The sequence below is a fragment of the Cibotium barometz genome, chromosome 9 (assembly GCF_041138505.1).
Source record: "Cibotium barometz isolate CiBa-2024 chromosome 9, ASM4113850v1, whole genome shotgun sequence".
In the NCBI taxonomy this organism is placed as follows: domain Eukaryota; kingdom Viridiplantae; phylum Streptophyta; class Polypodiopsida; order Cyatheales; family Cibotiaceae; genus Cibotium; species Cibotium barometz.
Window position 1 is genome coordinate 29,650,413 of NC_141054.1, and position 25,937 is coordinate 29,676,349.

Genomic DNA, 25,937 nt, shown 5'->3' on the forward strand with positions numbered 1-25,937 from the left:
CAATGCATGAGTAGAGTTCTGGGGCGGGACTGGGATGAGGTATACCATTACACTTAGTAAATGTTCCTCGTTCTTTCTCGTGTGTGGGAGAGTGAAGAGCGAGAGGAGTGAGTCTCCTTGTAGGTGGAGGATGCAACTTCCATTGCGGCAGCTTAGGAGAGGAATACGAGGAAAGTGGAGTTCAACAATGAGTTGGGCTTGTAGACTTCAAGAGGCTTGAGCTAAGTAAGTTTCCCACGACAAGTTGGATTTTGTTCTTACTTATCTATACATGAGTAGAGTTTTAGGGAGGGGCTGGGATGAGGTATACCATTAGGGCTGCTACAAAAAGAGGATCTTGTATGGTGGCTTAGTAGACTTCTAGAGAGTATTGGGACAAGGTTTACTATTAGGGCCCACAAAAAGGGGATCCTCTATGGTGGCTAACGTTATTGATGAGCTAAAAGGAGGGGGTCCCCATGAGTGTAGCCACCTTATTGCTCGATGGGATACCAATAGGATTCTCTATGGTGGCTAGTGATATTGAATAAGCTACAAGGAGGAGGTCCCCCCATGAGTGTAACCACCTTGTTATTGGATGGGTTATCATCGCTAGTGGAATGCTCTCATCTCGAGACACCAGGGGTTGACGAGGGGTGATGATCCTTATCTTGCTCCTAGTAGGTTTGCAAGTTGATGCCTATATGCCTGCTCTTGGGTCCAACTACTCAAGGGTACCTCAAAATGGTGCTCGAGGAGCTCTTTCTTTGAGGGAATTGTGAGGTGGTGTCTTTAGCTCAAAGCCTTTTCCTTTTCCTTTGCATTCTCCTCCTTAGGCTTTTGTCTTTAATTTTGGATCAATGGGAAACCTTTGCACTCTAATCTTCCTTTATTACCTTGCCTTCTAGTCCCTTCTTATCCCATCTAAAAAAAGGTCTTCCTCTAGTACCTAGCCATCTCGATCCTCTCTTTCTATCCTATCTCTACCCCTTCCTTACCACCTTGCAATTCCTTAGCCCCTTTCTTGAGTTCTATACCCTTGGCCTTCATCTTGTGGTTCTTATAGGAACTTCCTCCTCTAGTGCATAGTAACTCTCTAGATCTGATGTACCATGACTGTGTTGAGATCATCCTTCCTCTTGTGGCTCTTATTGGGACTTCCTCCTCTGGTGCATATGCTAACTCTCTAGATTTGATGTAACCATGACTAGGTTGAGATCATCACTGGGAGGTCCAATTTTACCATTACTACCTTTGGCTTTGTGAACTGGTTGACTTTTGACTCAACAAGAACTTAAAAAAAAGTTGATTACCAATTATTTTCAAGGATTTGATGATGATGTTCTTTAATAATCACGAGTTACACACACACACACACTCTCTCTCTCTCCATGTGTACACATGCTTTCTCTTAACATAGCCCTAAGGCAAGTGGTGACATGGTGGTAATACCATACTAACTATAATACTGATTACTCTCCCTAAAAAAACTCTCTTATAAAGGCCATGATCCACTCGAGTTGAAGTTCCCCCGTTGGTCGTATATGCCCTCGTGTTGCACGTTAATACCCCCTCACCCGAGTTCAAGTCTACCGACGTTAATACCCTCACCCTAGTTCAAGTCCAACCGTTGGTAGTATATGCCCTCGTGTTGACGTTAATACCTCCCCCGTTCGTCACTCGTGCACAGAGATCTTTCCGACCTGCATTTCGATCGGTCATCTTCTTCGTTCAGGTCTGTAGCATGGAGACCGGGAGCTCCCTGCTGGCCCAGAGCCTGCGAGAGCGCATCACCCCGGTGCTCATGCTCCTCCCCACGCCGGCCGTCGAAGAATCTTGCCGGAAAAACAATCTGAGCTTCGTCGACATCATGCGTCCTTTCTGCACAATCGACCAGATCGATGGTGAGCTCCACACTGCACAAAGAAAACATACTCTTGACTTTTTGTTACATTCTCATGAATTAAGGAAATCTGTTTTTTAATTTTTGCTGATCAAGCATTAAGGAAATCTGCTTTTTGATTATGTGTGTCTGTGTGTGTGTGTGGGATGGGATGGGCAGTTCCTGTACGCACTGCTAGTGACCAGCCTTACAGACTTCAAGAGTTTCGGCTGCGGATGTTCTATGCTGCTGACATATGTCAACCATCAGTTGAGGTGTGATCTTCAAAAGCTTAATAACCCCACTCTCGAAACCTCAATCAACTTAATATAAAATCTTGTTATGGCAGGCACACTTGTGTCGACTGTGGATGCATGTGTCGTATAATGTTCTGATGGCCATGTTGTAGATGGAATTTAATGTGCCAATTCCAATTCACCCACCTCAGTTGTTCTTTGCATCTATCAGCCACTAATTAACGATTTTCATCATAATTTCTCGGGCATGGCTTGCATTGGCAGATTAAGAGCCCTAGTTATAGTTCAAAGCAAAAACACAAATTGTTATACAAAACACAAGAAGAAAAATGTAGCTTTGCAAGTCAAGGATGCAGTGATGGAGTAAGGAACGGAACACACTCTTCTTGATTGGAATGGGGGAGTAAGGAACGGAACACACTCTTCTTGATTGGGATGGGGGAGTTGGGCAGGGTGATGTTTGAGGGCACAGCAAGGGATGTGTTGTCCTTGTTGGATGCAGGTGTTTCCTGGAAAAGTGTATTTGAAGCCAGTTGTCAGGATGTGGTTGGAGAATTAATTCTGTCAGATTTCTCTGAATCTGATTAGTGAATTGCATCTAAGTGAAATTCCCCAGCATTCCAACTTTTAAATGGCATTGTTAGTTTCTCTGTGAATTGTGAAAAAATGCCTGCCTCTGGAAATGATGGAGATAGTTCAAGCCAACAAACTCCCTTGCTACATTGGACATGTTTGTTTTCTCAAGTCTTCACTCTTTGTGATTTGGAACCATTAGAGAATCTTAAAGAGGGAAGTTCCCAAAGCATAGGAGCTTCCAGAGCAACATGCTCCGCATCTAGCAATTGGTTTGCCTTGATGGCAGAATTGGCCTCAGTTCAGATAAATAGAAGGTGGCAGCAGGATAGATGTACCTCAACTATCAATGTGTATGAAACTTTTGAGTTGTTAAATTGCCCGATGAGCCCTGAAATTCCTCTGTAGTCTTTTGGATAATGTTGCAGATGTGAAGCTTAGACTTCTTTAACCTTCTTCAACTCTTCCAAAAGTTCCGAAGCTACCCATGTGATGCTACAGGATGACAATGTGTGGTCATACAATGATACCATCCTCCTCCAAAATATAATGCACAGCAGCCATAGTATCTCCCCTCTACGATGGGAGCTCATTATGTCATCAAAGGATAGCCTGGATCTGCAAGCTGCCGGGTGGAGGGATGAGGCCTCGCCGCCTCTGAGATGTGAGGTGTTTGGTAATTGGTTCTCAGAAGGCACATCCTCTGTACGTGGGGCTAGAGGATCACGTGTCCGTGTAGACGGTCGTGGACGTGGCTGGTCCTGTTGTTGCTGCTCCTATCGGGTCACCATAGTTGGTGGTGGCTGTGACCCAAAGAAATGTGTGATGGTGGTTTGAGAGAGAGAGAGAGAGAGAGAGAGAGAGAGAGAGAGAGATGAGCAAGGCCATGGAGACGGAGTTGGATCGTCAACTTCAAGAACTGTACAATACGCTCTTCAATCCTCTTTGTGAAGAAAAAGAATGGATCCTCCCGGCTTTGTGTAGATTATTACACGCTCAACAAGTTGACGATAAAGAGCAAGTTCCTTATGCCTTTGATTGATTACATCTCAGAGAGGCTGAATGGAGCAAGGGTGTTTTCCAAAATTGACCTTAAAAGTGGCTACCATCAGGTAAGAATTGTGGATGGGGACATATCCCCAAAACCGCATTCTGAACTGAGCGGGCCTGCTACGAGTTTGTGGTCACCATCAAGAATTGTGGATGGGGACATTCCCAAAACCGCATTCCGAACTGAGCGGGCCCACTACGAGTTCGTAGTCATACCTTTTGCATTAATAAACGCCCCAATCACGTTTAACCGTGTCACCATTTGGTCCATCTCCATTTTTTGGGCCACTTCTATGGGATTTCTTTCCATAGAGCGGCCAGATTTGTGCCATGTTCACATGGGACGAGGCCAGTGTCCCATGTGAAAGGGCGAGTTTTATGGTGTCACATGGACGGGAGCCAGATCAGTGCCACCCGTGTGCGACCAGTGCTGCGTCACATGGACGGGAACCAGTTTCGTGTCACCCATGTGTGATTTGCTTCCTGCTGATGGACGGGAGCTTGTTGGTGCCACCCATGTATGGCCAGGATGGTGTCTTACCTATGGGACTGTCACTCCATAGAAAGACGAGGACATATTTATTTATATTTGTTGCGCTAGTTTCCTGCCCGACAGGAACCTCTTGTACAAGTTTCATGGAAGGGAGATTTCGTCCATTATTTGTATACATGCATTTATGCCAGCATGCATGAATTTGTTTTTGCATTACTTGTTTGCGTGTCTTCTTGTTATGCCGTGCCAATACACTGGACGGGGACGCCCCCAGTGTACCGTGGAATGCTGTTTGCTGATTTGGTGGTGTGGCGTGTGAACAGGTGATAAGTATTTTCATTTTGGCCTTTTTAAAAGGTAAAATCCATAAACTATGGTTAACTTTAATGTTTATAAGCTAATGTGTTCACACATTTTAAAAAGGGACTGGACATTTCCTTTTGATGGTGCCCATAGTATTAAATTGGTATAAAGGCTTTTTTAACCTTTGAAAAAGGTATTGTATGAAAGATTGGTATTTTATTCCTCACGTGGGTGGTGGCTGGATATTTTTTCTCTCCATCGCTTGCAGTCTCTCTCCATCGCTTGGTACTCTCATGCAATCTGACTCGCTTGCTACCCACCTGAATGGTACCTGCTGCCTGAGTACTGTACGGCTGCTGTACCTGCCTTCCACTTGCACACGTGAGCTGTACTGTTGCTGAAACCTGTACCTACCTGCTCTGAATCGGCATGTACTTACTGTCCACGTGTTGAATCTGTATATACAGTACCTGATGTACCTGTTGCAAGTACAGTACTTGAATAGTACTTGGTTGGTTGTACCTGCACACGTGTGAAGTACCAAATGTGCCTGATTGTACTTGTTGCAAATTGTACCTGTTGTATCGGAATTGTACTCATTGTACCAGGTGCCCTCATGTTTTTCTCATTTGTGTAATTCTGAAATTTGTTAATTTAAATTCAGAGAATTCTTTAAGTTGTGTAGTGCAGGAGCAAAGCATGTATATGCTGACCATGCTCAGGAATGTTCTTCCTGGTGTGGTCAGTATATTTCCCTGTGTGGTGTTGTTAACCGCGCTCTCAGAGCTTCTGAGAGTCAGTGAAGGTTTGACTCACCAGGGAATTTGGGAGCAAAGCTCATCGGGGAGAACCAGGCTATCCTCCCTCCGCGGTGTACCCCTTGGCCTGCGTTAGTACGAGCATGCCTGTTGGTGCACGGTCCCGGAAGACCAATGAAAGGCAGGTGTCTACCCAGTGAAGGTGGGAATGAGCCTGTGATTTGGGGCTACTCCGACCAACACCTCTTCATCGACTTGAACTAGTTTTATTTGGTTGTTTTCACTCCCTTGTGGAGAAATCTGGCTTGTCAAGCCCATGACACTTGTACAAATATAAATACTTCAAGAAATGCAAAAAGTATTGAGAGGGGGGGCCGGCCTTTTTCGGCCCTAGTGTTGGTGTCATTTGTATTTTCAGTATTTGTGTTGTTGATGTTGTTTCGATTGTTTAATAACAGTTAAATTAAGTGTTCTAAATATGTGTATATTGTCTATCGATTTGTAGGCCTCTTGTATAGAGCGGTCACATTGGTATCAGAGCCCGATCGTCTCTCTTTCTCAAGAGGAGACACGGAGTTTTGAGATCGAAAGGAAGCACGCACACTTAATTCAATGAACAACCAGGGCAACCCATTGGAAGTGCCGAATTCGAGGGGCTAATCAAGTGCTTCACGGGATTCCGATGCATTGCATGGAAGGCATAAGCCTCTTGAGAGAGTTTATGACAGTGTATACATGGGACAGCCATCACGTGGTAAAGAACCCATGCACGAGGAAGAGCCCAATTCATTGAGGGCTGAGTTGGAGCCCAATTCATTGAGGGCTGAGTTGGAGCACATGAAGAGACTCTTGCAGGCAAAAGAGCAAGAGCTGAAATTCTTGCATGAAGACCCCCATGTACAAAGTGTCATAGAAGCCAAGAAAGCTGATGCTATGGTGGACATGACTTTTGAGTCTATGGCTCGAGAAGTGGGCAAGAAGCCAAGGGAGTTGGCACTCTCTTATCTTATCCGCAAGGGTGACCTTAAAGAGGGAGAGGATGGACAGCTTATGTTCAAGAATCCACCTCGTTTGCAGCATGGAGACCCAACCTCTCAAAGGTTGAGATCATATTTGCATAAAGAAGAAGTATCGGTCACCTCTCGCCATGCATCACTCCTCATGGCACAGGAGGAAACAGATTTATGCATGTTGAAGGCCATTTGGATTCTAGGTATGTATATCATGGGGATAGTGGTCGGCATGCAAGCCAAAAGACCGGCATGCAAGCCAAAAGACCTTGCCTATTTGATGGGGAGAAAACAGAATTAGGGTTTAGAGTTCATGTGTGGGAGACATACACAGAGAAACAAGGGAGAGAGAGAGAGAGAGAGTTGTGGGGATAAGTCAACTCATGAGGCATGAGTGTGTGACTCCCCTATCACACATGTATATTGCACTAGTACACATAGTGTACTTAGTACATTAAAAGTACTAAGTGTACTATGTACTATAACTTATGGGCTTGTACACACTATAAGGGTGGGCATAACGCCTTTACCCCAACAACCTCCCACTTAAAGGCAAAGTGCCCTTAAGTAAAGGAAAAGAAAAATCAGCATGTACATGATAATATACAAGGCCATATCAAGGTTGAAACTGGCCTCATCCAATGCCCATCAAGTGTCTGCAATGAGCAAACCGCTCCGGAGGCAAACTCTTCGTCAACAGATCAGCCGGGTTGTCATCCGTATGAATCTTAACAAGCTGAATTTGCTTGTTCTCTATCACCTCTCTGATGAAGTGATACTTCACATCCACATGCTTCGTCTTTGCATGAAAGACAGGGTTCTTTGCCAATTGGATGGCACTCTGACTATCACAATGCAGCAATGGAATATCCCCTGTATAGCCCAAATCAACCACTAACCGAGATAGCCATAATGCCTCCTTGCAAGCCTCTGTGGCTGCAATATACTCGGCCTCTGTAGTAGATAAGGCAATGCACTTCTGCATCCTGGATATCCATGACACAGCACCTCCTGTGAATGTAAACACATAACCGGTAGTAGACTTCCGGTTATCTGGATGACCGGCATAATCCGAATCCGTGTAACCATGCACTAATGCATCCTGTTTGCCAAAGCAAATGCACAAATCCTGTGTGCCCTTCAGGTATCTCATGACACCTTTCACTGCTTCCCAATGCTTCTTGCCAGGGTTGGCCATGTATCTAGAAACCACTCCCACTGCAAATGCAATGTCTGGCCTAGAAACCATGGCATACATGAGACTGCCACAAGCTGAAGCATACGGAATCTTGGCCATATCAGCCCTGTCACTATCCGACTGTGGGCTGTCCATAGCACTGAGTTTGAAGGCCTATGAGTTTCTTCAACCAATACACTTTGCTTGAGGCACTTTGTTGGGCATACAAGTCCTGCAATCTCTGCCACATTCCCCAAGCTGTCTTCTCTTCACGAATGCTGAAAAGTAATGAGTCTGACACAGACAACATGATAGTAGATCTTGCCAGCTCATCCATATCTTCCCACTCTTCAGCAGTAAGAGAAGCGGGCATCACACCCCTTTCTTTGATAGGCTTGTGCTGCTTTTTCTGAAGCAACACATTGTAGCACTGGGTTTGCCAAATATCATAATTATGAGAGCCTTCAAGCTTCTTGATGTGAAGCAATGAAGAGCTCTCACCTGTGGTTGCCATAGCAATATGCAACCTGTAAATGCCTGACTCCCTGCAAATGTGCAAACACTGCACCAAAAGATGTGCAAACACTGCACCCTAAGCACACAAAGTGCTCACAAATGTTCTCCCAAGCTTTATCTCCCACTGCGGAAGCAAGAATGCAACTTTTCTCCCACTTTATGTGATGAAAACACCAAAATCTGGTTGCTGCAGATTTTGGACAGCACCTTAAATGTGCTCTTTTGCCCTTCCAAAGTACTGTACAGCAGTACCAAGTGCTCACCAATGATGTACCAAACCTGTACCGGCAATTTCAGCAGTTGAAATTGAACCTTTTGGTCACTCAAAACAGTGTACAGCCATGCCAAAACATGCACAAAGCTGTGCCAAATCTGTACCAGCAGGTACAATAGCAATAAATGCTCTCCTGGCTGTCCAAATGAGTGAAAATCAGACTTTTACAGTCCTGTACACTGCATAAAACAGTCCCGAACAGAAATTGGGCAAAAGCCCCTTGACTGCAAGCTGATTTTTGAGGATTCAAGGCATAAAAGTCTCGCCTGCTGCTTTGCCAAGCTCAACAAGCATGCAAACTTGAAAAGCCCCTTGATTTAAGATCAATTGCTGATCATACATGGTACATTGACGCACATGAAGGCATCCAGAGTGTTCACGATGCTTCCCCCTGGCCACATATACATCAAATACATGAAAGCCCCTTGATTTACAGGCACATTGAGTGCTTGTAAGGCATCAGCACATTATCCACAGCATCAAATGCGATTGCCTGCATGCAAATCAACCAAATCGGCACAAAAGCCCCTTGATTTGCACTGCAATTTGCTGCAATTTTGCCCAAATGTGCGATTTTTCACATCATACAGCATGTATGAGTGCTTAATTGCACAATTACATCAAAAGCCCCAAATTTCGACATCCAATTTCCTGCAAATTGATCCTGATTTGACCAATTTCCTGCAAATTTATCCTGATTGTGACCAATGTCACCCCAATTTTGCCAATTTTGCTCAAAAAATTGAGCAATTGGGTACTTGTACCTGCTCAATTGATTTAATTGATAAGAAATTCGCAAAAAATTAAAGGCAAGTACCTATGAAATTCTGAATTTCTCTGATTTGCAGGTTGATTTCTGTTGCAGGAGAGGGGGGGGGCGTGATGAATATGCTGGTGCTGTATTGATGCAGATGCTGATGATCCTGCAGCTGTGCAGGTAGGGAGGACGGCTGGGTGACAAACTCCTGGTTTCACCTCTGTTGAAGGGCTTCAAGAGATTCCAAAAAAAAAACAGCTTCGCTTCTGGCCTCTTCATCGAGTAGCAGCGCTACATACGACCAGGCGCCTACACTTGCAGTCGACGAGTCGGGTGGCGCCTGACACGCCTTCGTATGAAAAAAAAAAAACGCAGAAAATGGCTGTCTGCCTGGGTTCGCCTTCTACGTCATCGCTTGGCTAGCTTCGCCTAGCGCTGACGCTACACGCAACTTGGGCTGGCCTGTTGGGCAGCGTAGGCTACTTGCTGCTGCCGCCTAGCGCTGGCGCTACACGCAAGGGGGGTAGTGATGCTGCTTTCGTTCACGCCACGTTTGCACGTCAGTTGAGGGCGCCGCTGCTGCCTTCGCCACTCGCTCGCCTCCACGCTCAAGCCTGCTTTCGCCTAGCGCATCTACGCCCAGCACTTCTTCGCTCGTTTTGTGGAGCTACCCGCTTAGCGCCAGTGGGCAGCCCTCGCTTGGCTGCTGGGCAGCTGGGGCAGTCCACGCTGCTGGCTGCTCTCTCAACCCACCTGCCTGCGACTGGTCACACAGTCGACCAGTAGCCAGTGCTGCACAAAGGCGACTCACAGAATGAGCAAACGATTCTTGATGAGAGGGAGGGGAACCTGGTGACCAAGGCTCTGATACCAGTTGATGGGGAGAAAACAGAATTAGGGTTTAGAGTTCATGTGTGGGAGACATACACAGAGAAACAAGGGAGAGAGAGAGAGAGAGAGAGTTGTGGGGATAAGTCAACTCATGAGGCATGAGTGTGTGACTCCCCTATCACACATGTATATTGCACTAGTACACATAGTGCACTTAGTACATTAAAAGTACTAAGTGTACTATGTACTATAACTTATGGGCTTGTACACACTATAAGGGTGGGCATAACGCCTTTACCCCAACACTATTGAGTTGTCTCGTGGCGAGACAAGGCATCTTTCAGCGAGGTCACATGCAAGCCAAAAGACCGGCATGCAAGCCAGGCATCATGGGGACAGTGGTCGGCATGCAAGCCAAAAGACCGGCATGCAAGCCAAAAGACCTTGCCTATTGAGTTGTCTCGTGGCGAGAGAAGGCATCTTTCAGTGAGGTCACATGCAGTTGGGCCACAAGAATCAAAGACCCATATCACTTTGGCTAGTGGAACACCTATCAATGTCCATGAAGCTCATGTAGAGAGAGCTGTCCCGTTGGACAGGGGCAAGAGAAGGAGGCAAGAGCTTGAGCCTCATGCCAAAAAGCTCAAGGAGTTCAAAGCCGGGGACAAATCAGTGAAATTTGATGCCTTTCATGGAGAGTATGATGCCTTTAAGGTCCTAGCTTTTGTGGCCCCGTTTGATATTGCTTTTAGTGATGAGGACTTCACTGAGAAGTCCAAAATTTATCATGCAAGCATGTTCTTGAAGGGGACAGTTGCCCATTGATGGATCACTGAAAAGACCACCAAAGATCCCATTTGCACTTGGAAAGAGTTTAAGGACAGATTTTATGCCCAATTTTTGCCACCAAATGCAGAGCATACACTCACATTAAAGTGGGATAGACTTGATCAAAAGGATAATGAGAGTGTGCAGCAGTATGTGAGCTTATTTTGGAAAGTTTTGCTCGAGGTTACTCCTTTCATGCAACTCTCTGAGGATGAAAAGAAAAGAAAGTTTCGTTCCGGGTTGCAACCAACCTATCGTTTGGGCATTGAATTGCACCCGAAACACACTCTTGAGCAGCTTATAGCATCCGCTCTTGCTACGGAGCAATTGGTGCTCAAAATCAAGCAAGATCAAGGTGGTTCCAAGGGCAAAGAGAAGGTTGTCCCAAACCTGCAAAAAGATGGACAACCACCTAAAAGGAGCTTCCAGGATGTCTAAAAAGGAGGTAAAGCTGAAAATACCTCATCCAAGGATCATGGGCCAAAAAAGAACAAATTTGGCTTGACCCCCGAGCAAAGGGAGCAATATGCAAAGGAGGGAAAATGCTTGTCTTGTGGCAGTAAAGAGCATATGTTTAGACAATGCTCCAACCGCAAACCAAAGCATGAGGGGACAAGCAACCCAAGGCAAATGTGCATGCAATTCTCGATGTGCAGGGAAACACAAAGCATGATGGAAAAGAGAGGATAGTATGCAAATCATGGATCAGCCCGCTCCAGCCCGCTCTATTTATGTTTGATGATTGTGCAACAGATAATTTCATCTCTACCTAGACAGCCGCCGCCTTGGGTATTGAGGTTGAGGACATGGGGCCTCAAATTGAAGCAGAAGCTGCCTTTGTTGGTAAAGAGGTGCAAGTTACCCCACTTATTGGGAAGTTGCACATACATATTCAGGGTTATCTTGATCATGAGCATTTCTTGGTTGTCCGAGTTAATGGATGCGATGTACTGCTTGGCAAGCCATGGCATCATAGGCTTGAACCTCGCAAAGAGTACAAGACAAACAGGATTTCCTTTATGCATAGAGGCCACATGCATGTTATTGATGTTGGCAAGGAAGGGGATTCTATCCCAGTTGTATCTCACATCCAGATTAATAAAGCAATGAAAAAGAGTCTTTCTGCGTACTTGGTTTTTGTTCGTGATAGCATTGAACCAAGTCATGAAAATGTGGATGTTTTGACTCAGGATAGGCTGAATTTTCTTCATGCATACAAAGATTGTTTTGCTGATGCATTACCAGGAGCATTACCTCCTCAAAGGCCCGAGGATCATTGCATAGATCTTGTGCCAGGTAGTTCTCCACCTAACAAACCTGCATATCGTGTGAGTGCCGCACCACAAGAAGAGATCATGAAGCATGTTAATGAGCTTTTGGAGAAAGGTTTGGTTCAATCAAGTTCCTCATCTTATTGCTCTCCCGTGCTTCTTGTTCAAAAGAAAGATGGGTCATTCCGCATGTGTGTGGATTATAGAGCTCTAAATAAGCTCACTATTAAGAATAGATTTTCAATCCCGTATATTGATGACATTCTGGATAAGCTTGATGGCTCGGCTTGTTTCAGTCGTATTGATTTGAAGAGTGGTTATCATCAGATACGAGTGGTGCCACAGGATGTCCACAAAACTGCATTTAGGACAGCTTTTGGATTGTATGAATTTTTGGTGATACCTTTTGGTTTCACTAATGCCCTAGCCACATTTAATCGTATGATGGATATGATATTCCGATCCTATCGAAAATTCACAGGTGTATTCTTTGATGACATCTTGGTTTTCTCAAAGAATGAGCAAGAGCATACATAGGACTCATTTGGCCACAGTGTTTGAAGAGTTGCGGAAGCATAAACTCTTCATTAATGCCAAGAAAAGTGAGTTCTTTCTTTCAGAGATACACTATTTGGGTCACATTGTATCCAAGGATAGTCTAAGAATGGATCTTGCCAAGATTGAAACCATTTGGAATTGGCCAGAGTTGCAAAATGTACATCAACTACGTAGTTTTCTGGGCTTATGTTCATATTATAGGCGCTTCATAAGGCATTTTGCCATGATTGCCACGCCTCTACATGATCTCACGAAGAAGAAAGCCAGTTTTAAATGGACTTCAGAGGAGCAGGATGCCTTCTTGCAACTCAAGAATGCTATCATATGTGGACTTGTATTGATTGTTCTCGACTTGCAAAGGTCATTCATAGTGGAATGTGATGCTTGTGGCGATTGTATAGGGACTGTCCTAAATCAAGAAGATCATGCAGTTGTATATGAGAGCCGTCGATTGCATGATGCCGAGCTTCATATGGATATCTATGAGAAAGAGCTCTTGGCTGTAATTCATGCCTTAAAAGATATGGAAACATTATCTTCTTGGGGCTGAATTTGTAGTCAAGACAAATCATCAAAGCTTGAGATACTTTCTATCTCAAACAAAGCTTTCGATGAGAATGGCAAACTTTCTTTCCATGTTTCATTTTCAGATTGTACATACTCCGGGAAAGAAAAATGTAGTGGCAGATGCATTATCTAGGAGGCCTTATGTGGCTGTAGTTTCAGTGGCCTCTCATGGAGACTTATTTGCCATGTGAGATTTGTATCATTTGGATGCTGATTTTTGCCATATATGGATTGATTTGATGGCTGGTCACTCACATGCCTCTTATGTGATCAAAGAGGGTTATCTTATGAAGGATAACTGCTTATGTGATAAAGGATATGCGTCCAAAGGTTATGGAGGAATGTCACGCTCCACCTTATGCCGGTCATAGAGGTATCATGCCTACTACACGCATGATTGAGAGATTTCTTTTGGCCAAGCATGCGTAAAGACATTGAGGCATATGTACGTGCATGCCTTACTTGCCAAAAGGTGAAATTTGACAGACAAAAGCCTCTAGGTTTGCTTTAGCCATTGCCTATTCCCTCGCAGCCATGGGAAAGTATTACTATGGACTTTATTACGGACTTGCCTAGATCTCAGCATGGGAATGATGCTATTTGGACCATTGTAGACAGGTAGCAAGCAAGCTCACTTCTTGCCCGTCGAGAAAACCATTAAAGTTGATCATATGGTGAAGCTTTTTCTTGCTAACATCTTCAAGCATCATGGGATGCCTAAGTCCATTGTTGGGGATAGAGATCCCAGGACTACGAGCCTCTTCTAGAGGGCTTTATTTGATAACATGGACAATAAACTCGAGTTTTCATCAGCTTACCATCCCCAAACGGATGGCCAAAGTGAAGCTGCAAATTCAGCCGTGTTGGATTTGTTGAAGTGTTATGTGGTAGATCAAAAGACTGCAGGGGAGAAGTATCTTCCACTTGTAGAGTTTGCCTACAACAACATAGTTCATGCCTCCACGAGAAAAGCCCGCCACCCATCCTTCGTACAAAGGATGAGATTTTTGTAGCTGATGAGTATGTGCGTGACTTGGATGTAGCCTTTGCTCAGGTGCGGACGGCCATTGCAAGGTCACAAGATAAGCATAAAAGGGCTGTTGACAAGCATAGAAGAGACATGCAAGTCAAGGAAGGTGATTGGGTATTGCTGAAATTTAAGAAAGCTAGGCTTCGAAAGAGGCGAGGACGAGGGATCATATCCAAAGCTTTCTACTCGATATTATGGACCCTTCCAAGTGATTGACAAGATCAATGAAGTGTCCTTCTCAGGCTTGCTTTACCTAGCCATTGGAAGATTCACAATGCTTTTCATGTGAGTCTTTTGCGGAAGTATGTGGGGCAAGATCCAGAGGAGCTTGTCACAGAAGATCCGCCAGAAGTTGATGAGCTTGAGGAGATCCTTCAGCTAGAGCAGATTGTATTTCACAAGGAGAGAAAGTTACCACATGGGAAGCTTTTCAGGAGATACCTTGTGAAATTTAAAATTATTTACCAATTGATGCAAAGTGGGTAGATGAGGATTATTTTGCTGACTACCCTCAGCTTCTACAGGCATATCTTGAGGCTTTTCAGTTGAGGTCAACTGTTTAGAAGCCTGGGGGGATGTCACCATTTGGTCCATCTCCATTTATGGAGCCACTTCTATGGGACTGTCACTCCATAGAGCGGCTAGATTTGTGCCATGTTCACATGGGACCAGGCCAGTGTTCCATGTGAAAGGGCCAGTTTTATGGTGTCACATGGACGGGAGCCAGATCAGTGCCACCCGTGTGCGACCAGTGCTACGTCACATGGGCGGGAACTAGTTTCGTGTCACCCGTGTGTGATTTTCTTCGTGTTGTATGGACGGGAGCCTGTTGGTGCCACTCGTGTATGACAAGGATAGTGTCTTACTTATGGAACTGTCACTCCATAGGAAGACTAGGATATATTTATTTATATTTGTCGCACCAGTTTTGTGCCCGAGAGGAACCTCTTGTACAAGTTTCATGGAAGGGAGATTTCGTCCATTATTTGTATACATGCATTTATGCCTGCATGCATAAATTTGTTTCTACATGACTTGTTTGTGTGTGTCTGCCTGTTATGCCGTGCCAGTACACTGATAGGGACGCCTCCAGTGTACCATGGAATGCTGTTTGCTGATTTGGTGGTGTGGCGTGTGAATAGGTGGTAAGTATTTTCATTTTGGCCTTTTTAAAAGGTAAAATCCAGTAACTATGGTTAACTTTAATGTTTATAAGCTAATGTGTTCACACACATTGTAAAAAGGGGCTGGACATTTCCTTTTGATGGTGCCCGTAGTATTAAATTGGTATAAAGGCTTTATAACCTTTGAAAAAGGTATTGCATGAAAGATTGGTATTTTATTCCCCACGTGGGTGGTGGTTGGATATTTTTTCTCTCCATCGCCTGCATTCCCTCTCTCTCCATCGCCTGGTACTCTCTTGCAATCTAACTCGCCTGCTACCCACCTGAATGGTACTTGCTGCCCGAGTACTGTACGGCTGTTGTACCTGCCTTCCACCTGCACACGTGAGTTGTACTGTTGCTGAAACCTGTACCTACCTGCTTTGAACCGGCTTGTACTTGCTGCCCGAGTACTGTACGGCTGTTGTACCTGCCTTCCACCTGCACACGTGAGTTGTACTGTTGCTGAATCCTGTACCTGCCTGCTTTGAACCGGCTTGTACTTGCTGTCCATGTGCTGAATCTGCAAATACAATACCTGATGTACCTGTTGCAAATACAGTACCTGAATAGTACCTGGCTGGTTGTACCTACACACGTGTGAAGTACCTGATGTGCCTGATTGTACTTGTTGCAAATTGTACATGTTGTACCGGAATTGTACTCATTGTACTAGGTGCCCTTATGTTTTTCTCATTTGTGTAATTTTGAAATTTGTTAATTTAAATTTAGAGAATTCTTTAAGTTGTGTAGTGCAGGAGCAAAGAATGTATATGCTGACCATGCTCAGGAATGTTCTTTCTAGTGTGGTCAGTATATTTCCCTGTGTGGTGTTGTTAACCGCGCTCTCAGAGCTTCTGAGAGCTAGTGAAGGTTTGACTCATTGGGGAGAACCAGGCCATGCTCCTCCGTGGTGTATCCCTCGGCCTGCGTTAGTACGGGCGTGCCTGTTGGTGCACGGTCCCGGAAGACCAGTGAAAGGCAGGTGTCTACCCAGTGAAGGTGGGAATGAGTCTGTGGTTTGGGGCTACTCCGACCAACACCTCTTCATCGACTTGAACCAGTTTTATTTGGTTGTTTTCACTCCCTTTTGGAGAAATCTGGCCTTTCAGGCCCGTGACACTTGTACAAATATATATACTCCAAGAAATACAAAAAGTATTGGGGGGGGGGGGGCGGCCCTTTCCGGCCCCAATGCCGGTGTCATTTGTATTTTCAGTATTTCCAGTATTTGTGTTGCTGATGTTGTTTCCATTGTTTAATAAAAACAGTTAAATTAAGTGTTCTAAATGTGTATATTGTCTTCCGATCTGAAGGCCTCCTGTAGGGAGCGGTCACAAACCGCATGATGATGCGGGTTTTCAGGAATTTGATAGGAAAGTCTCTTAATCTTTTTGGACGACATACTGATTTTATTAGCTACGGAAGAGCAGCATGACATTGACGTCGAAAAAGTGATGAAATTGTTGGAAAGCAACGAGCTTTATGCCAATGAGAAGAAATCATAATTTTATTTATACGTGGTTCACTGGCTTGGATATATAACAGTGCCGCAAAGGTGGCGGAAATCCTTAATTGGTAGATTTAAGAAACAACATATGATGTTAGGTCATTTGTGGGTATTTGCAAGGTATATTCCACCCACATTGACAAGTTTTCCAACACCTCGGTAGCTTTGATTGATCTGCTTAAAGGCGTTAAGACTTGGAGGCAAAAGATTAAGATGACTCCTCGGGGTTTATAGGCTTCCAAGGACCTCAAGGTTGCATTATCTAAGGCTCTTTGTTTAGCGTTAGCCTCTTGGGATGACCCATTTCGGATGATCACACAGATGTGAATAACATCGTTATTGGAGCGGTCTTGCAACAGAATGGGCATCCAGTAGCTTGCATGTCTTGTAAGCTAATCCCTGCAGAGAAGAACTACTTGGTTTATGGCCGGGAACTCCTTGCGGTGATATAGGCCCTAAAGCATCGGAAACATTTTCTTTATGGGCGTGACTTTGAGGTTCACACAGATCACCAGGGTTTGTGTTGGCTTCAGATGATGCCAAGTGCAAATTGGAGTGATTGTTAGCACCGCTGGAGCCAGTTTTCTAGCAGTTTGGTGGAATGATCGAGTATTTTCTGGGTAAGGCCAACCGAGAGGCCAATGCCTTGAGTAGGAAAGGAACCGTGTTCCACATCCAATTCACAGTGATGTAATTTGCTAGTATAGGAGTAGGTGATGTGAAGCACAAGTAAGTGGATTTCGGTACTCAGTGGGAACATGCATTGGACACCACAAGACCATGCCATTTCTTGATATGCGATGGTTGGCTTTTCTACAAAGGTCGATTGTGCATGTTGTGAGCGGCAGTTTTATTGGCCAAGACGAGACGTGTTCACTCATGTGCAACAATGTTTGGTTTGTCAAAAAGTGAAAGCTCCTCGTGGGAAGAAGATAGGGTTGTTACAACCTTTACCTATTCCGAAGGATCTTTTTAGGATATTTCGATGGATTTTGTGACAAATGTGCCTCCCAGTCTGGGTAAGCGTAATACACAGTATTTGACGATTGTGGATCATTTTAGTGATTGCTGAGGATATTGCTAGGTTGTTTATTTGGCATTGGTACCCCATAGGTGGCATACCTAGGATCATTGTGTCAGATCGAGATGCCGAGTTTACCAGTCATTTCTAGAGGGCATTATTTGATAACTTTGGGACTAGCATTCCACCCACATACGAATGGCCAGATGGAGATTTACAATCAATTGGCGTATCTCATGTGGAATCAAGTCGTAACAAAGGAGTCGGCCATTCACAGCATGAGGGTATAAATACCCATGCCCACCATTGTAATAATTCAACTATTCATTGCTAATACACGTCAGACTTGTTTGCCAACCTCTCTCTGCGTCAACTTCTCTCTCCTCCTCTCTACGTGTGTATGAGTGTGGCTTCCGCATGCACTAACTCTGACATGGTATCAGAGCTTGAAGGCTTCTGATCCTTGGACACACACAAGGCACGAGGGAGGAGACGCGCGGCAGACTGCAAACCTGCATTTCTTCTTGAAGCAGCCAAAGCACCCAAGGCCAGCAAAAGCTACGGAAAGTTGCTGTGCAAGGGGCAGCGAGGAGTCGGAGGGGAGCTCAGAATCGAAGGCACCGGAGCAAGGCGAGCTGGTGGCGCTGGACAAGGGATTTTCATTCGAGCTGGACGAGCTGCTGCGGGCGTCCGCCTACGTTCTTGGCAAGGGCGGCCTGGGGATCGTGTACAAGGTAGTGCTGGGCAGTGGGCTGCCGGTGGCCGTTCGACGGCTGGGCGAAGGCGGTGCCCAGCGCTTCAAGGAGTTCGAGACGGAAGTTCAATCCATCGCCCGCGTCCGGCACCCTAACGTCGTCAGGCGGCAGAGCAAGAGGAGGCCAGTGGCACCGCTCGTGCAGCAGGAGTGCAGCTGCAAGAGAACCGCCGGCTGGGAGAAGAGAAGGCGAAGGGAGGAGACGTGCGTTATCAAAGACCGGGTCGACTGAGAAGAGGTGGACGGAGTTTTCGAGATGGGACTCCCGTGTTCGAGCAAGGATGACAAACTGAATGGCGACAATTATGCGCATTGGAACTTGATCATGAGGCTATGGTTTAGCAGAAAAGGCTTATGGGACATTGTTGATGGCTCGGAGGAACGTCCCCGAAGGGATAGCAATCGTTTCACACGTCTTCAGGAGGAGGAGTTTCTCTAATCTCTTGTGGATTGGGAAGCTCACAATGCGAAGGCGATGTCGGCGATTGCAGAATCTCTCACCAAGGAAATTTCCCCTGCCATTCAGACTTTAAAGACTGCCAAGGAAATGTGGTCAAAGCTTGCAGGAATGTTTGATCGAGACTCAACAATGCGAGCAGTAACCCTTCTCGGCCAGTTGTTTTCCATCAAGTTTGAAACCGGGACCTCTATGCAGTCACTTCTAATGAAGGCAAAGGTTATCCATGATCAGTTATCGGCTATGAATAGTGCATTAACTAGTACCCAGTTAGCTGCCTTGGTTCTTACGAAGTTGCCTGAGGAGTATGAGATGGTCTCGAGGGCATTACGCTTACAAGTCACGAAGGAAAAGCTGGAATTTGATGATCTCAGCTCTTTTCTCATTGAGGAGGAAGCAGTGCTCATTTCCCAAGGCAAGATTCGGGTTCCGAAGGATGTAGAATCGGCACATGCTGCATCGGAATCTAATAAGAAGTCCAGGAGCCGTTGTTATAAGTGCGGAAAGCGAGGGCATTTGGCTCGGGATTGCAAATCCAAAGCTAAAGCTCAAGGCTCGACGAATGACAAAGGCAAAGGCAAAGCTGACGAGGATGACAGTGACAGTGATTCTAAGAGGGATGCTACGGCGTCTGCCGGTGTGGCGAGGACTACACTGGCACATGCTCCAGCATTCTAGCTTGGTGGATGGATGCTACCACGTGCTTCAGCCAGAGAGAGGCATGTGAGTGGCAGAGAGGGGCAGTCTGTGCTCCCGTTTTTTGGTGATTTGGACCCTTGTGTCGGAGTTCAAGGCACATGCATCTGGCATGGAACAGCTTGACAAATCTATGGACGTGATGTGTTCGTAGTTCATTGGTAGTAGACTATGGATGGGATGAGTTCCTAGTTCATTGTCAGAGAATTTTGGGCGTCATGTGTCGATAGTTCAAGGTTCAGAGGATTTTTTGAACGTGATGTGTTCGCAGTTCAACGAATAGGGGATCATGAATGTGGAGTTGTCTGCAATTCATTATTCTATGTGGCAGCTAAAGCTCAAGATGGCATTTTCTTGTGGAGACAGGTTGATTGGTGCATTATCCGAGGTGTACCTAGCAAAGGCCACGCTAGGGTGTCCATGGTTGCATCTGCATCGACTTGGTTTCTTCATCTATGCCCACTATGAGCTACAGAGAGGGTGTTAAAATATAGTATCTCATGTGGAATCAAGTCGTAACAAAGGAGTCGGCCATTCACAGCATGAGGGTATAAATACCCATGCCCACCATTGTAATAATTCAACTATTCATTGCTAATACACGTCAGACTTGTTCGCCAACCTCTCTCTGCGTCAACTTCTCTCTCCTCTCTACGTGTGTATGAGTGTGGCTTCTGCATGCACTAACTCTGACAGTGAAGCGTTATGTTCACAACTAGCAAGGTAAGTGGGAACAATTTTTGCCTTTAGTTCAAGCTGTGTTGAATAACTCTTTTTCTTCAGCTATTGGCAGGACTCCATATGAGGCAGCATTTGGAAGACCGTTCTAGTCTTTTTTAACCAGGACATCGTCCTCAGTGCCTGATGCTAACAGATTGACGGAGTCTTATCGAGAGATTTTGGAGTCTGTATGTAACTATTTGGCCCTTCTAGCTCTATTTCACATGATGGAACCCTTGCCCGGACACTAGGCAAGTGGAAGAAGGCATAGGTTCAGGGACCATAAGGTTTGCTCAAGAAAAAGCACCAGTCTTGGTCAGAAAGCAAGAAAAAGCAAAAAGTCAAACTGAGTTGACCATGAGCCAGGGATATCATTGGCAAGAGGAGGCTGAGTCGGACCAAAAAGCTAAAAGCAGCTCCAAGGCCAAAAAGCAAGGCCTTGAAGCTAGAAAAGCAAAACAAGAACTTTTGACTATAGTTGAGTAATATTTTATTACTAAAAAGCAAAAGGGAAAAGCAAAGAGTAAAAGGCAAAAAAAAAGCATCAATAAGCTTTTGGCAAAAAGCAGGGCCCTCCTTAAGTATAAAAAGGCTTGAACCTCTTTTGTAGCACCATGTACGAGATCGTGCAGAGTGGAGATCATCTTCATCATCGTCATCAAGCTTTATGAGCATAGAGTTTCTTCTACCATTCCCCGCAGTGCTGCTATACTGATTGCCGCCATCCACCTTTGTACACCATTTGGACGTGCTGCTGTTGCCACCTTCAGCCAGTGTTTGCTACTATTGGTTGTGCCTCTGCACCTTTTGCCACTAGCAACGCTGCCAGCAGCCTGTAGCGCAGCTAGCCAGCAGTGCCAACAGCCAGACAGCTTGCACCACCTTGTAACAGCCGCTTGCTGCTGCTGTCCATTGTGCGCCAGTTGTTGCTACCTGGACCTTCTGTGCGCTGCCGTATGAACCTCTTTCGCCTAGACCTTCTGTGCGCCGCCATCTGAACCTCTACCGCCTGGAGGTGCTGCTTTTGTGCCACCTGGCCATACCATACACCACTTGTAGCTCTCAGCGCTGCCTGCACCTTTTTCATAGCTTGAATCACCGCCACCCATACTGGCCGTCGACTCGCTGCTGTGCATCTCTTGCTGAATTACACCTACCATAACTTTGTACCAACTGAGCTGCCATATTGCTTCATAGACTAGTCCTGACGCATTCGTCTCCGTGCAAGCTTTCTTGTGGGTTGTCCCTATTCTAGTTTGGACAACAGAACCTACGGTTTGGTCAACTTATACTTCATTATCTACACACATCTCTTGTGTATCTCGTGTACGGATTTGGATTTGGACTTGTATTTGGATTTGGACTTGGACTTGGACTTGGAATTGGATATTAGATCTAGTACTAGCCTGATGAGAGATTCTTGTGGGGCATCCCCATGGTGTGCTCGGCATCAAAGATCTCGTGCCTCGACATTGACTCCGACTTGGATATTCTACATTAGCATATTTGTTTGCTTTTGTATTCATTGTTATATTGATCCTGGCCAGGGTGCCCGTGGATTGTTCTTGAATAGATTCCTGAAAGGGGGCGGGGCCTATTCCTCGCTCAGTGTGGTGTACTATGTAAGTTCCCCAATCCCTTCTCTCTTTTCCCCCTCTCTCTCTATATCTTTATCTTTTGGATAGGTGGTTGAGTCTATCATGGCGTGCCTCGTTGGTCTTACACGGTAAAAGACAAGTTGACTAAAGCACAAGAGGCCTACACTCGACACGCCAACAAGGACAGAAGAGAGGTGATCTTTTTGAAAGGAGGTTGGGTATATCTTAGGTTAATGAAGCAAAGGTTGAAATAGGTGGGCAAGCGATGCCCAAAGTTGTCGTTTTGGAGCTTTGGAGCCTTTCCCATTCTAAAGAAGATCAATGAGGTTTCCATGAAGCTAAAGCTACCTCTAGTTGGACCATGCATGATGTGTTCCATGTCAGTTGAAGCCTTATGTTGAACCTCCTCTCTCCGATGTCCACGATGAACATGAACCAAACATAGTGAAAGAAGTTGAAGTTATGGTTCTAGAACAAATCGTCTTACATCGTTTCAAGCATGGCTTCGGCCGAAAAGAGAGACAGTTCCTCACGAAGTTTCAAAACCAAGAGACACATGAAGCAGTGCTTACTGTGGCTTGACAAGAACTCTTCGAAGATTACCAGCTTTATTGACGGACTATTTGGAGGCTTTGTGGGTTCTGTCAAGTTAAGCAAAAGGGGATGTCTCGTGCATCCCGCACTTGGATGCCACGTGCACATATTTATACAAGTGGGTGCAGGACGTGGAGTGTAAATTGGTCCCTTGTGAGCCGCAATCCGGGACGAGTCAACTAGGGTTCCACTCTAAGCGTCCGAGGTCAGGTGTACAAGTCTCGTACATGGTCTTGGTCAGGTGTGCAAGTCCCGCACACGGAACAGTGCTAGTCCGCACTATGAGTTACCCTTTGGAATGATGACAGGTGTTCCGGGTATTTGGCTTGTAGCCAGATTGTCATGTGCACACCCATCAGGTGTACAAGTGGCATGGCATCGTCAAGCATCCATAAACATTAATTAGGATAGTAAGCATTAATCCAAGTATTATTCAGGCATATATCAGCATAAGCATGTATATGGGGTTGTTTCAGCACCAACATCATTACCTTAGTCTTCATTAGCATGTAAGGCATTTATTTGCATCAGGTCGGGGCTGTTAGCACCAACCGACAGCATATTATGGGTAGCCGACAGCGTATTATGGGCAGCCGACAACAGCGATTATGCATTTATGAGTTCGTGAGGTCCTAGATAGGCTGGCCGAGTGCAGCACACTGGCCGACAAGCAGCCATGCTCTCATATATAAGCAACGCATCATTTCAGCATGGTTATCTCATCTTCTCTTAAACGTTTCCTTCCTAGGAGATAAGGGAAGTCAGCGGGACAACAGTTCACCCGGCATATAGTCATCAAATCAGCATATTCAGCACTCAAGTCATCTTCCTACCTCCTACATAGAGGAAAACCGGCATTCAAGTGGTGGACCTCAGCATTGGAGCAAGGAACAGTCCTCATCATCAGCATTCAGCCTATCCCTCTCATCCCAAGAAGGATCTTCATCTAGGACAGCATCATAGATCTATTTAGATCTCACTGTAACCCATTCATCTAATATAGCTGCATTGCATTGCATTGACACTATTTGTCTCTCTCTTAAGCATGACTAAGTGAAGTTTAGTTAGCCTAAGGTTGTGATTACTACGATCAATCCCTCACATGTCACATTGGTATCAGAGCGTTATAGGGTAACCAGCCTTAGATCATTTTCATTCCATCAGTCAGTCATCATGTTAATCGCTTCCACACAGTTAAATCCAGTTCTCAAAATCTTGCAAGCCATCCTTAGGGATTTTCCCTTAGGCATGCATTAGTAACCCATCCATCTGCATTCTTGCACAGCATATAGGGTTGCACATGGCTTGCATAGCAGTCATCCTAGCAGTCAATCTTGCATCTGCAAGGCATACATGTTTGCCCATGAGTTCTCTGGGGAAGAATGACATCCATCATCAAAGGAGTAAATAAAGTTTTGGGCTTCGACTGGCGCAGCAGCAGGGGGTTCTCTTCTACATAAGAAGACGAAAGTTTGCTCCAACATTGCCTCAGGAGGTTCAGAGGTTCAGGAACGACAGAGATGGTGGGTGAAAGGATTCCACAGACAAGTCAAGGGTGACTCAGGTATTTCCAAGCAGTTTTAGCAGCATTTGCCATTCAGTTCCCACAGTAGACAAGTCTATGGCTCAAAGGATTCAACTCCTACAGTCGACCTCAATCCCGGCAGAAGAAGTCAGAAGGAGGCAATGGTTTCACTGGAGAAGGATCACCAGAGGAGTCGATAGGTTGCGAGGTATACCACCTAGCAACAGTTTAGCAGAGGGGAATGTCATGTGCACACCCATCAGGTGTACAAGTGGCATGGCATCATCAAGCATCCATAAACATTAATCAGGACAGTAAGCATTAATCCAAGTATCATTCAGGCATATATCAGCATAAGCATGTATATGGGGCTGTTTCAGCACCAACATCAGTACCTTAGTCTTCGTTAGCATGTAAGGCATTTATTTGCATCAGGTTGGGGCTGTTAGCACCAGCCAGCAGCATATTATGGGTAGCCGACAGCATATTATGGGCAGCCGACAACAGCGATTATGCATTTATGAGGTCGTGAGGTCCCAGATAGGCTGGCCGACTGCAGCACACTGGCTGACAAGCAGCCATGCTGTCATATATAAGCAACGCATCATTTCAGCATGGTTATCTCATCTTCTCTTAAACGTTTCCTTCCTAGGAGATAAGGGAAGTTAGCGGGACAACAGTTCACCCAGCATATAGTCATCAAATCAGCATATTCAGCACTCTAGTCATCTTCCTACCTCCTACATAGAGGAAAACCGGCATTCAAGTGGTGGACCTCAGCATTGGACCAAGGAACAGTCCTCATAATCAGCATTCAGCCTATCCCTCTCATCTCGAGAAGGATCTTCATCTAGGACAGCATCATAGATCTATTTAGATCTGATTGTAACCGATTCCTCTAATATAGCTGCATTGCATTGCATTGCATTGCATTGACACTATTTGTCTCTCTTAAGCATCATTAAGTGAAGTTTAGTTAGCCTAAGGTTGTGATTACTACGATCAATCCCTCACATGTCACATTGGTATCAGAGCGTTATAGGGTAACCAGCCTTAGATCATTTTCATTCCATTAGTCATTCAGTCAGTCATCATGTTAATCGCTTCCACACAGTTAAATCCAGTTCTCAAAACCTTGCAAGCCATCCTTAGGGATTTTCCCTTAGGCATGCATTAGTAACCCATCCATTTGCATTCTTGCACAGCATATAGGGTTGCACATGGCTTGCATAGCAGTCATCCTAGCAGTCAATCTTGCATCTGCAAGGCATACATGTTTGCCCATGAGTTCTCTGGGGAAGAATGACATCCATCATCAAAGGAGTAAATAAAGTTTTGTGCTTCGATTGGCAGCAGCAGGGGGTTCTCTTCTACATAAGAAGATGGAAGTTTGCTCCAACATCGCCTCAAGAGGTTCAGAGGTTCAGGAACGACAGAGATGGTGGGTGAAAGGATTCCACAGACAAGTCAGGGGTGACCCAGGTATTTCCAAGCAGTTTTAGCAGCATTTGCCGTTCAGTTCCTGCAGTAGACAAGTCTATGGCTCAAAGGATTCAACTCCTACAGTCGACCTCAATCCCGACAGAAGAAGTTAGAAGGAGGCAATGGTTTCATTGGAGAAGGATCACCAGAGGAGTCGAAAGGTTGCCAGGTATACCACCTAGCAGCAGTGTAGCAGAGGGGAATGTCATGTGCACACCCATCAGGTGTACAAGTGGCATGGCATCATCAAGCATCCATAAACATTAATCAGGATAGTAAGCATTAATCCAAGTATTATTCAGG

The 25,937-nt window shown here is 45.3% G+C and overlaps 1 protein-coding gene across 2 annotated transcripts in view; it reads left to right on the forward strand.

Annotated features, from left to right (window-relative positions):
- Positions 1-1,471: 1,471 nt before the first annotated feature.
- Positions 1,472-25,937, forward strand: part of LOC147635436 (Tetratricopeptide repeat (TPR)-like superfamily protein) — a 136,830-nt gene continuing 112,364 nt past the window's right edge. For both annotated transcript variants that reach the window (XR_015266647.1, XM_086802698.1), the window contains exons 1-2: positions 1,472-1,883; positions 2,042-2,136. Coding sequence is in view for 1 of the 2 variants with exons in the window: in XM_086802698.1 (XP_086658824.1) it covers positions 1,724-1,883; positions 2,042-2,136 (255 nt within the window). In the remaining variant the exon portion in view is untranslated. The remainder of the gene's footprint in view (positions 1,884-2,041; positions 2,137-25,937) is intronic.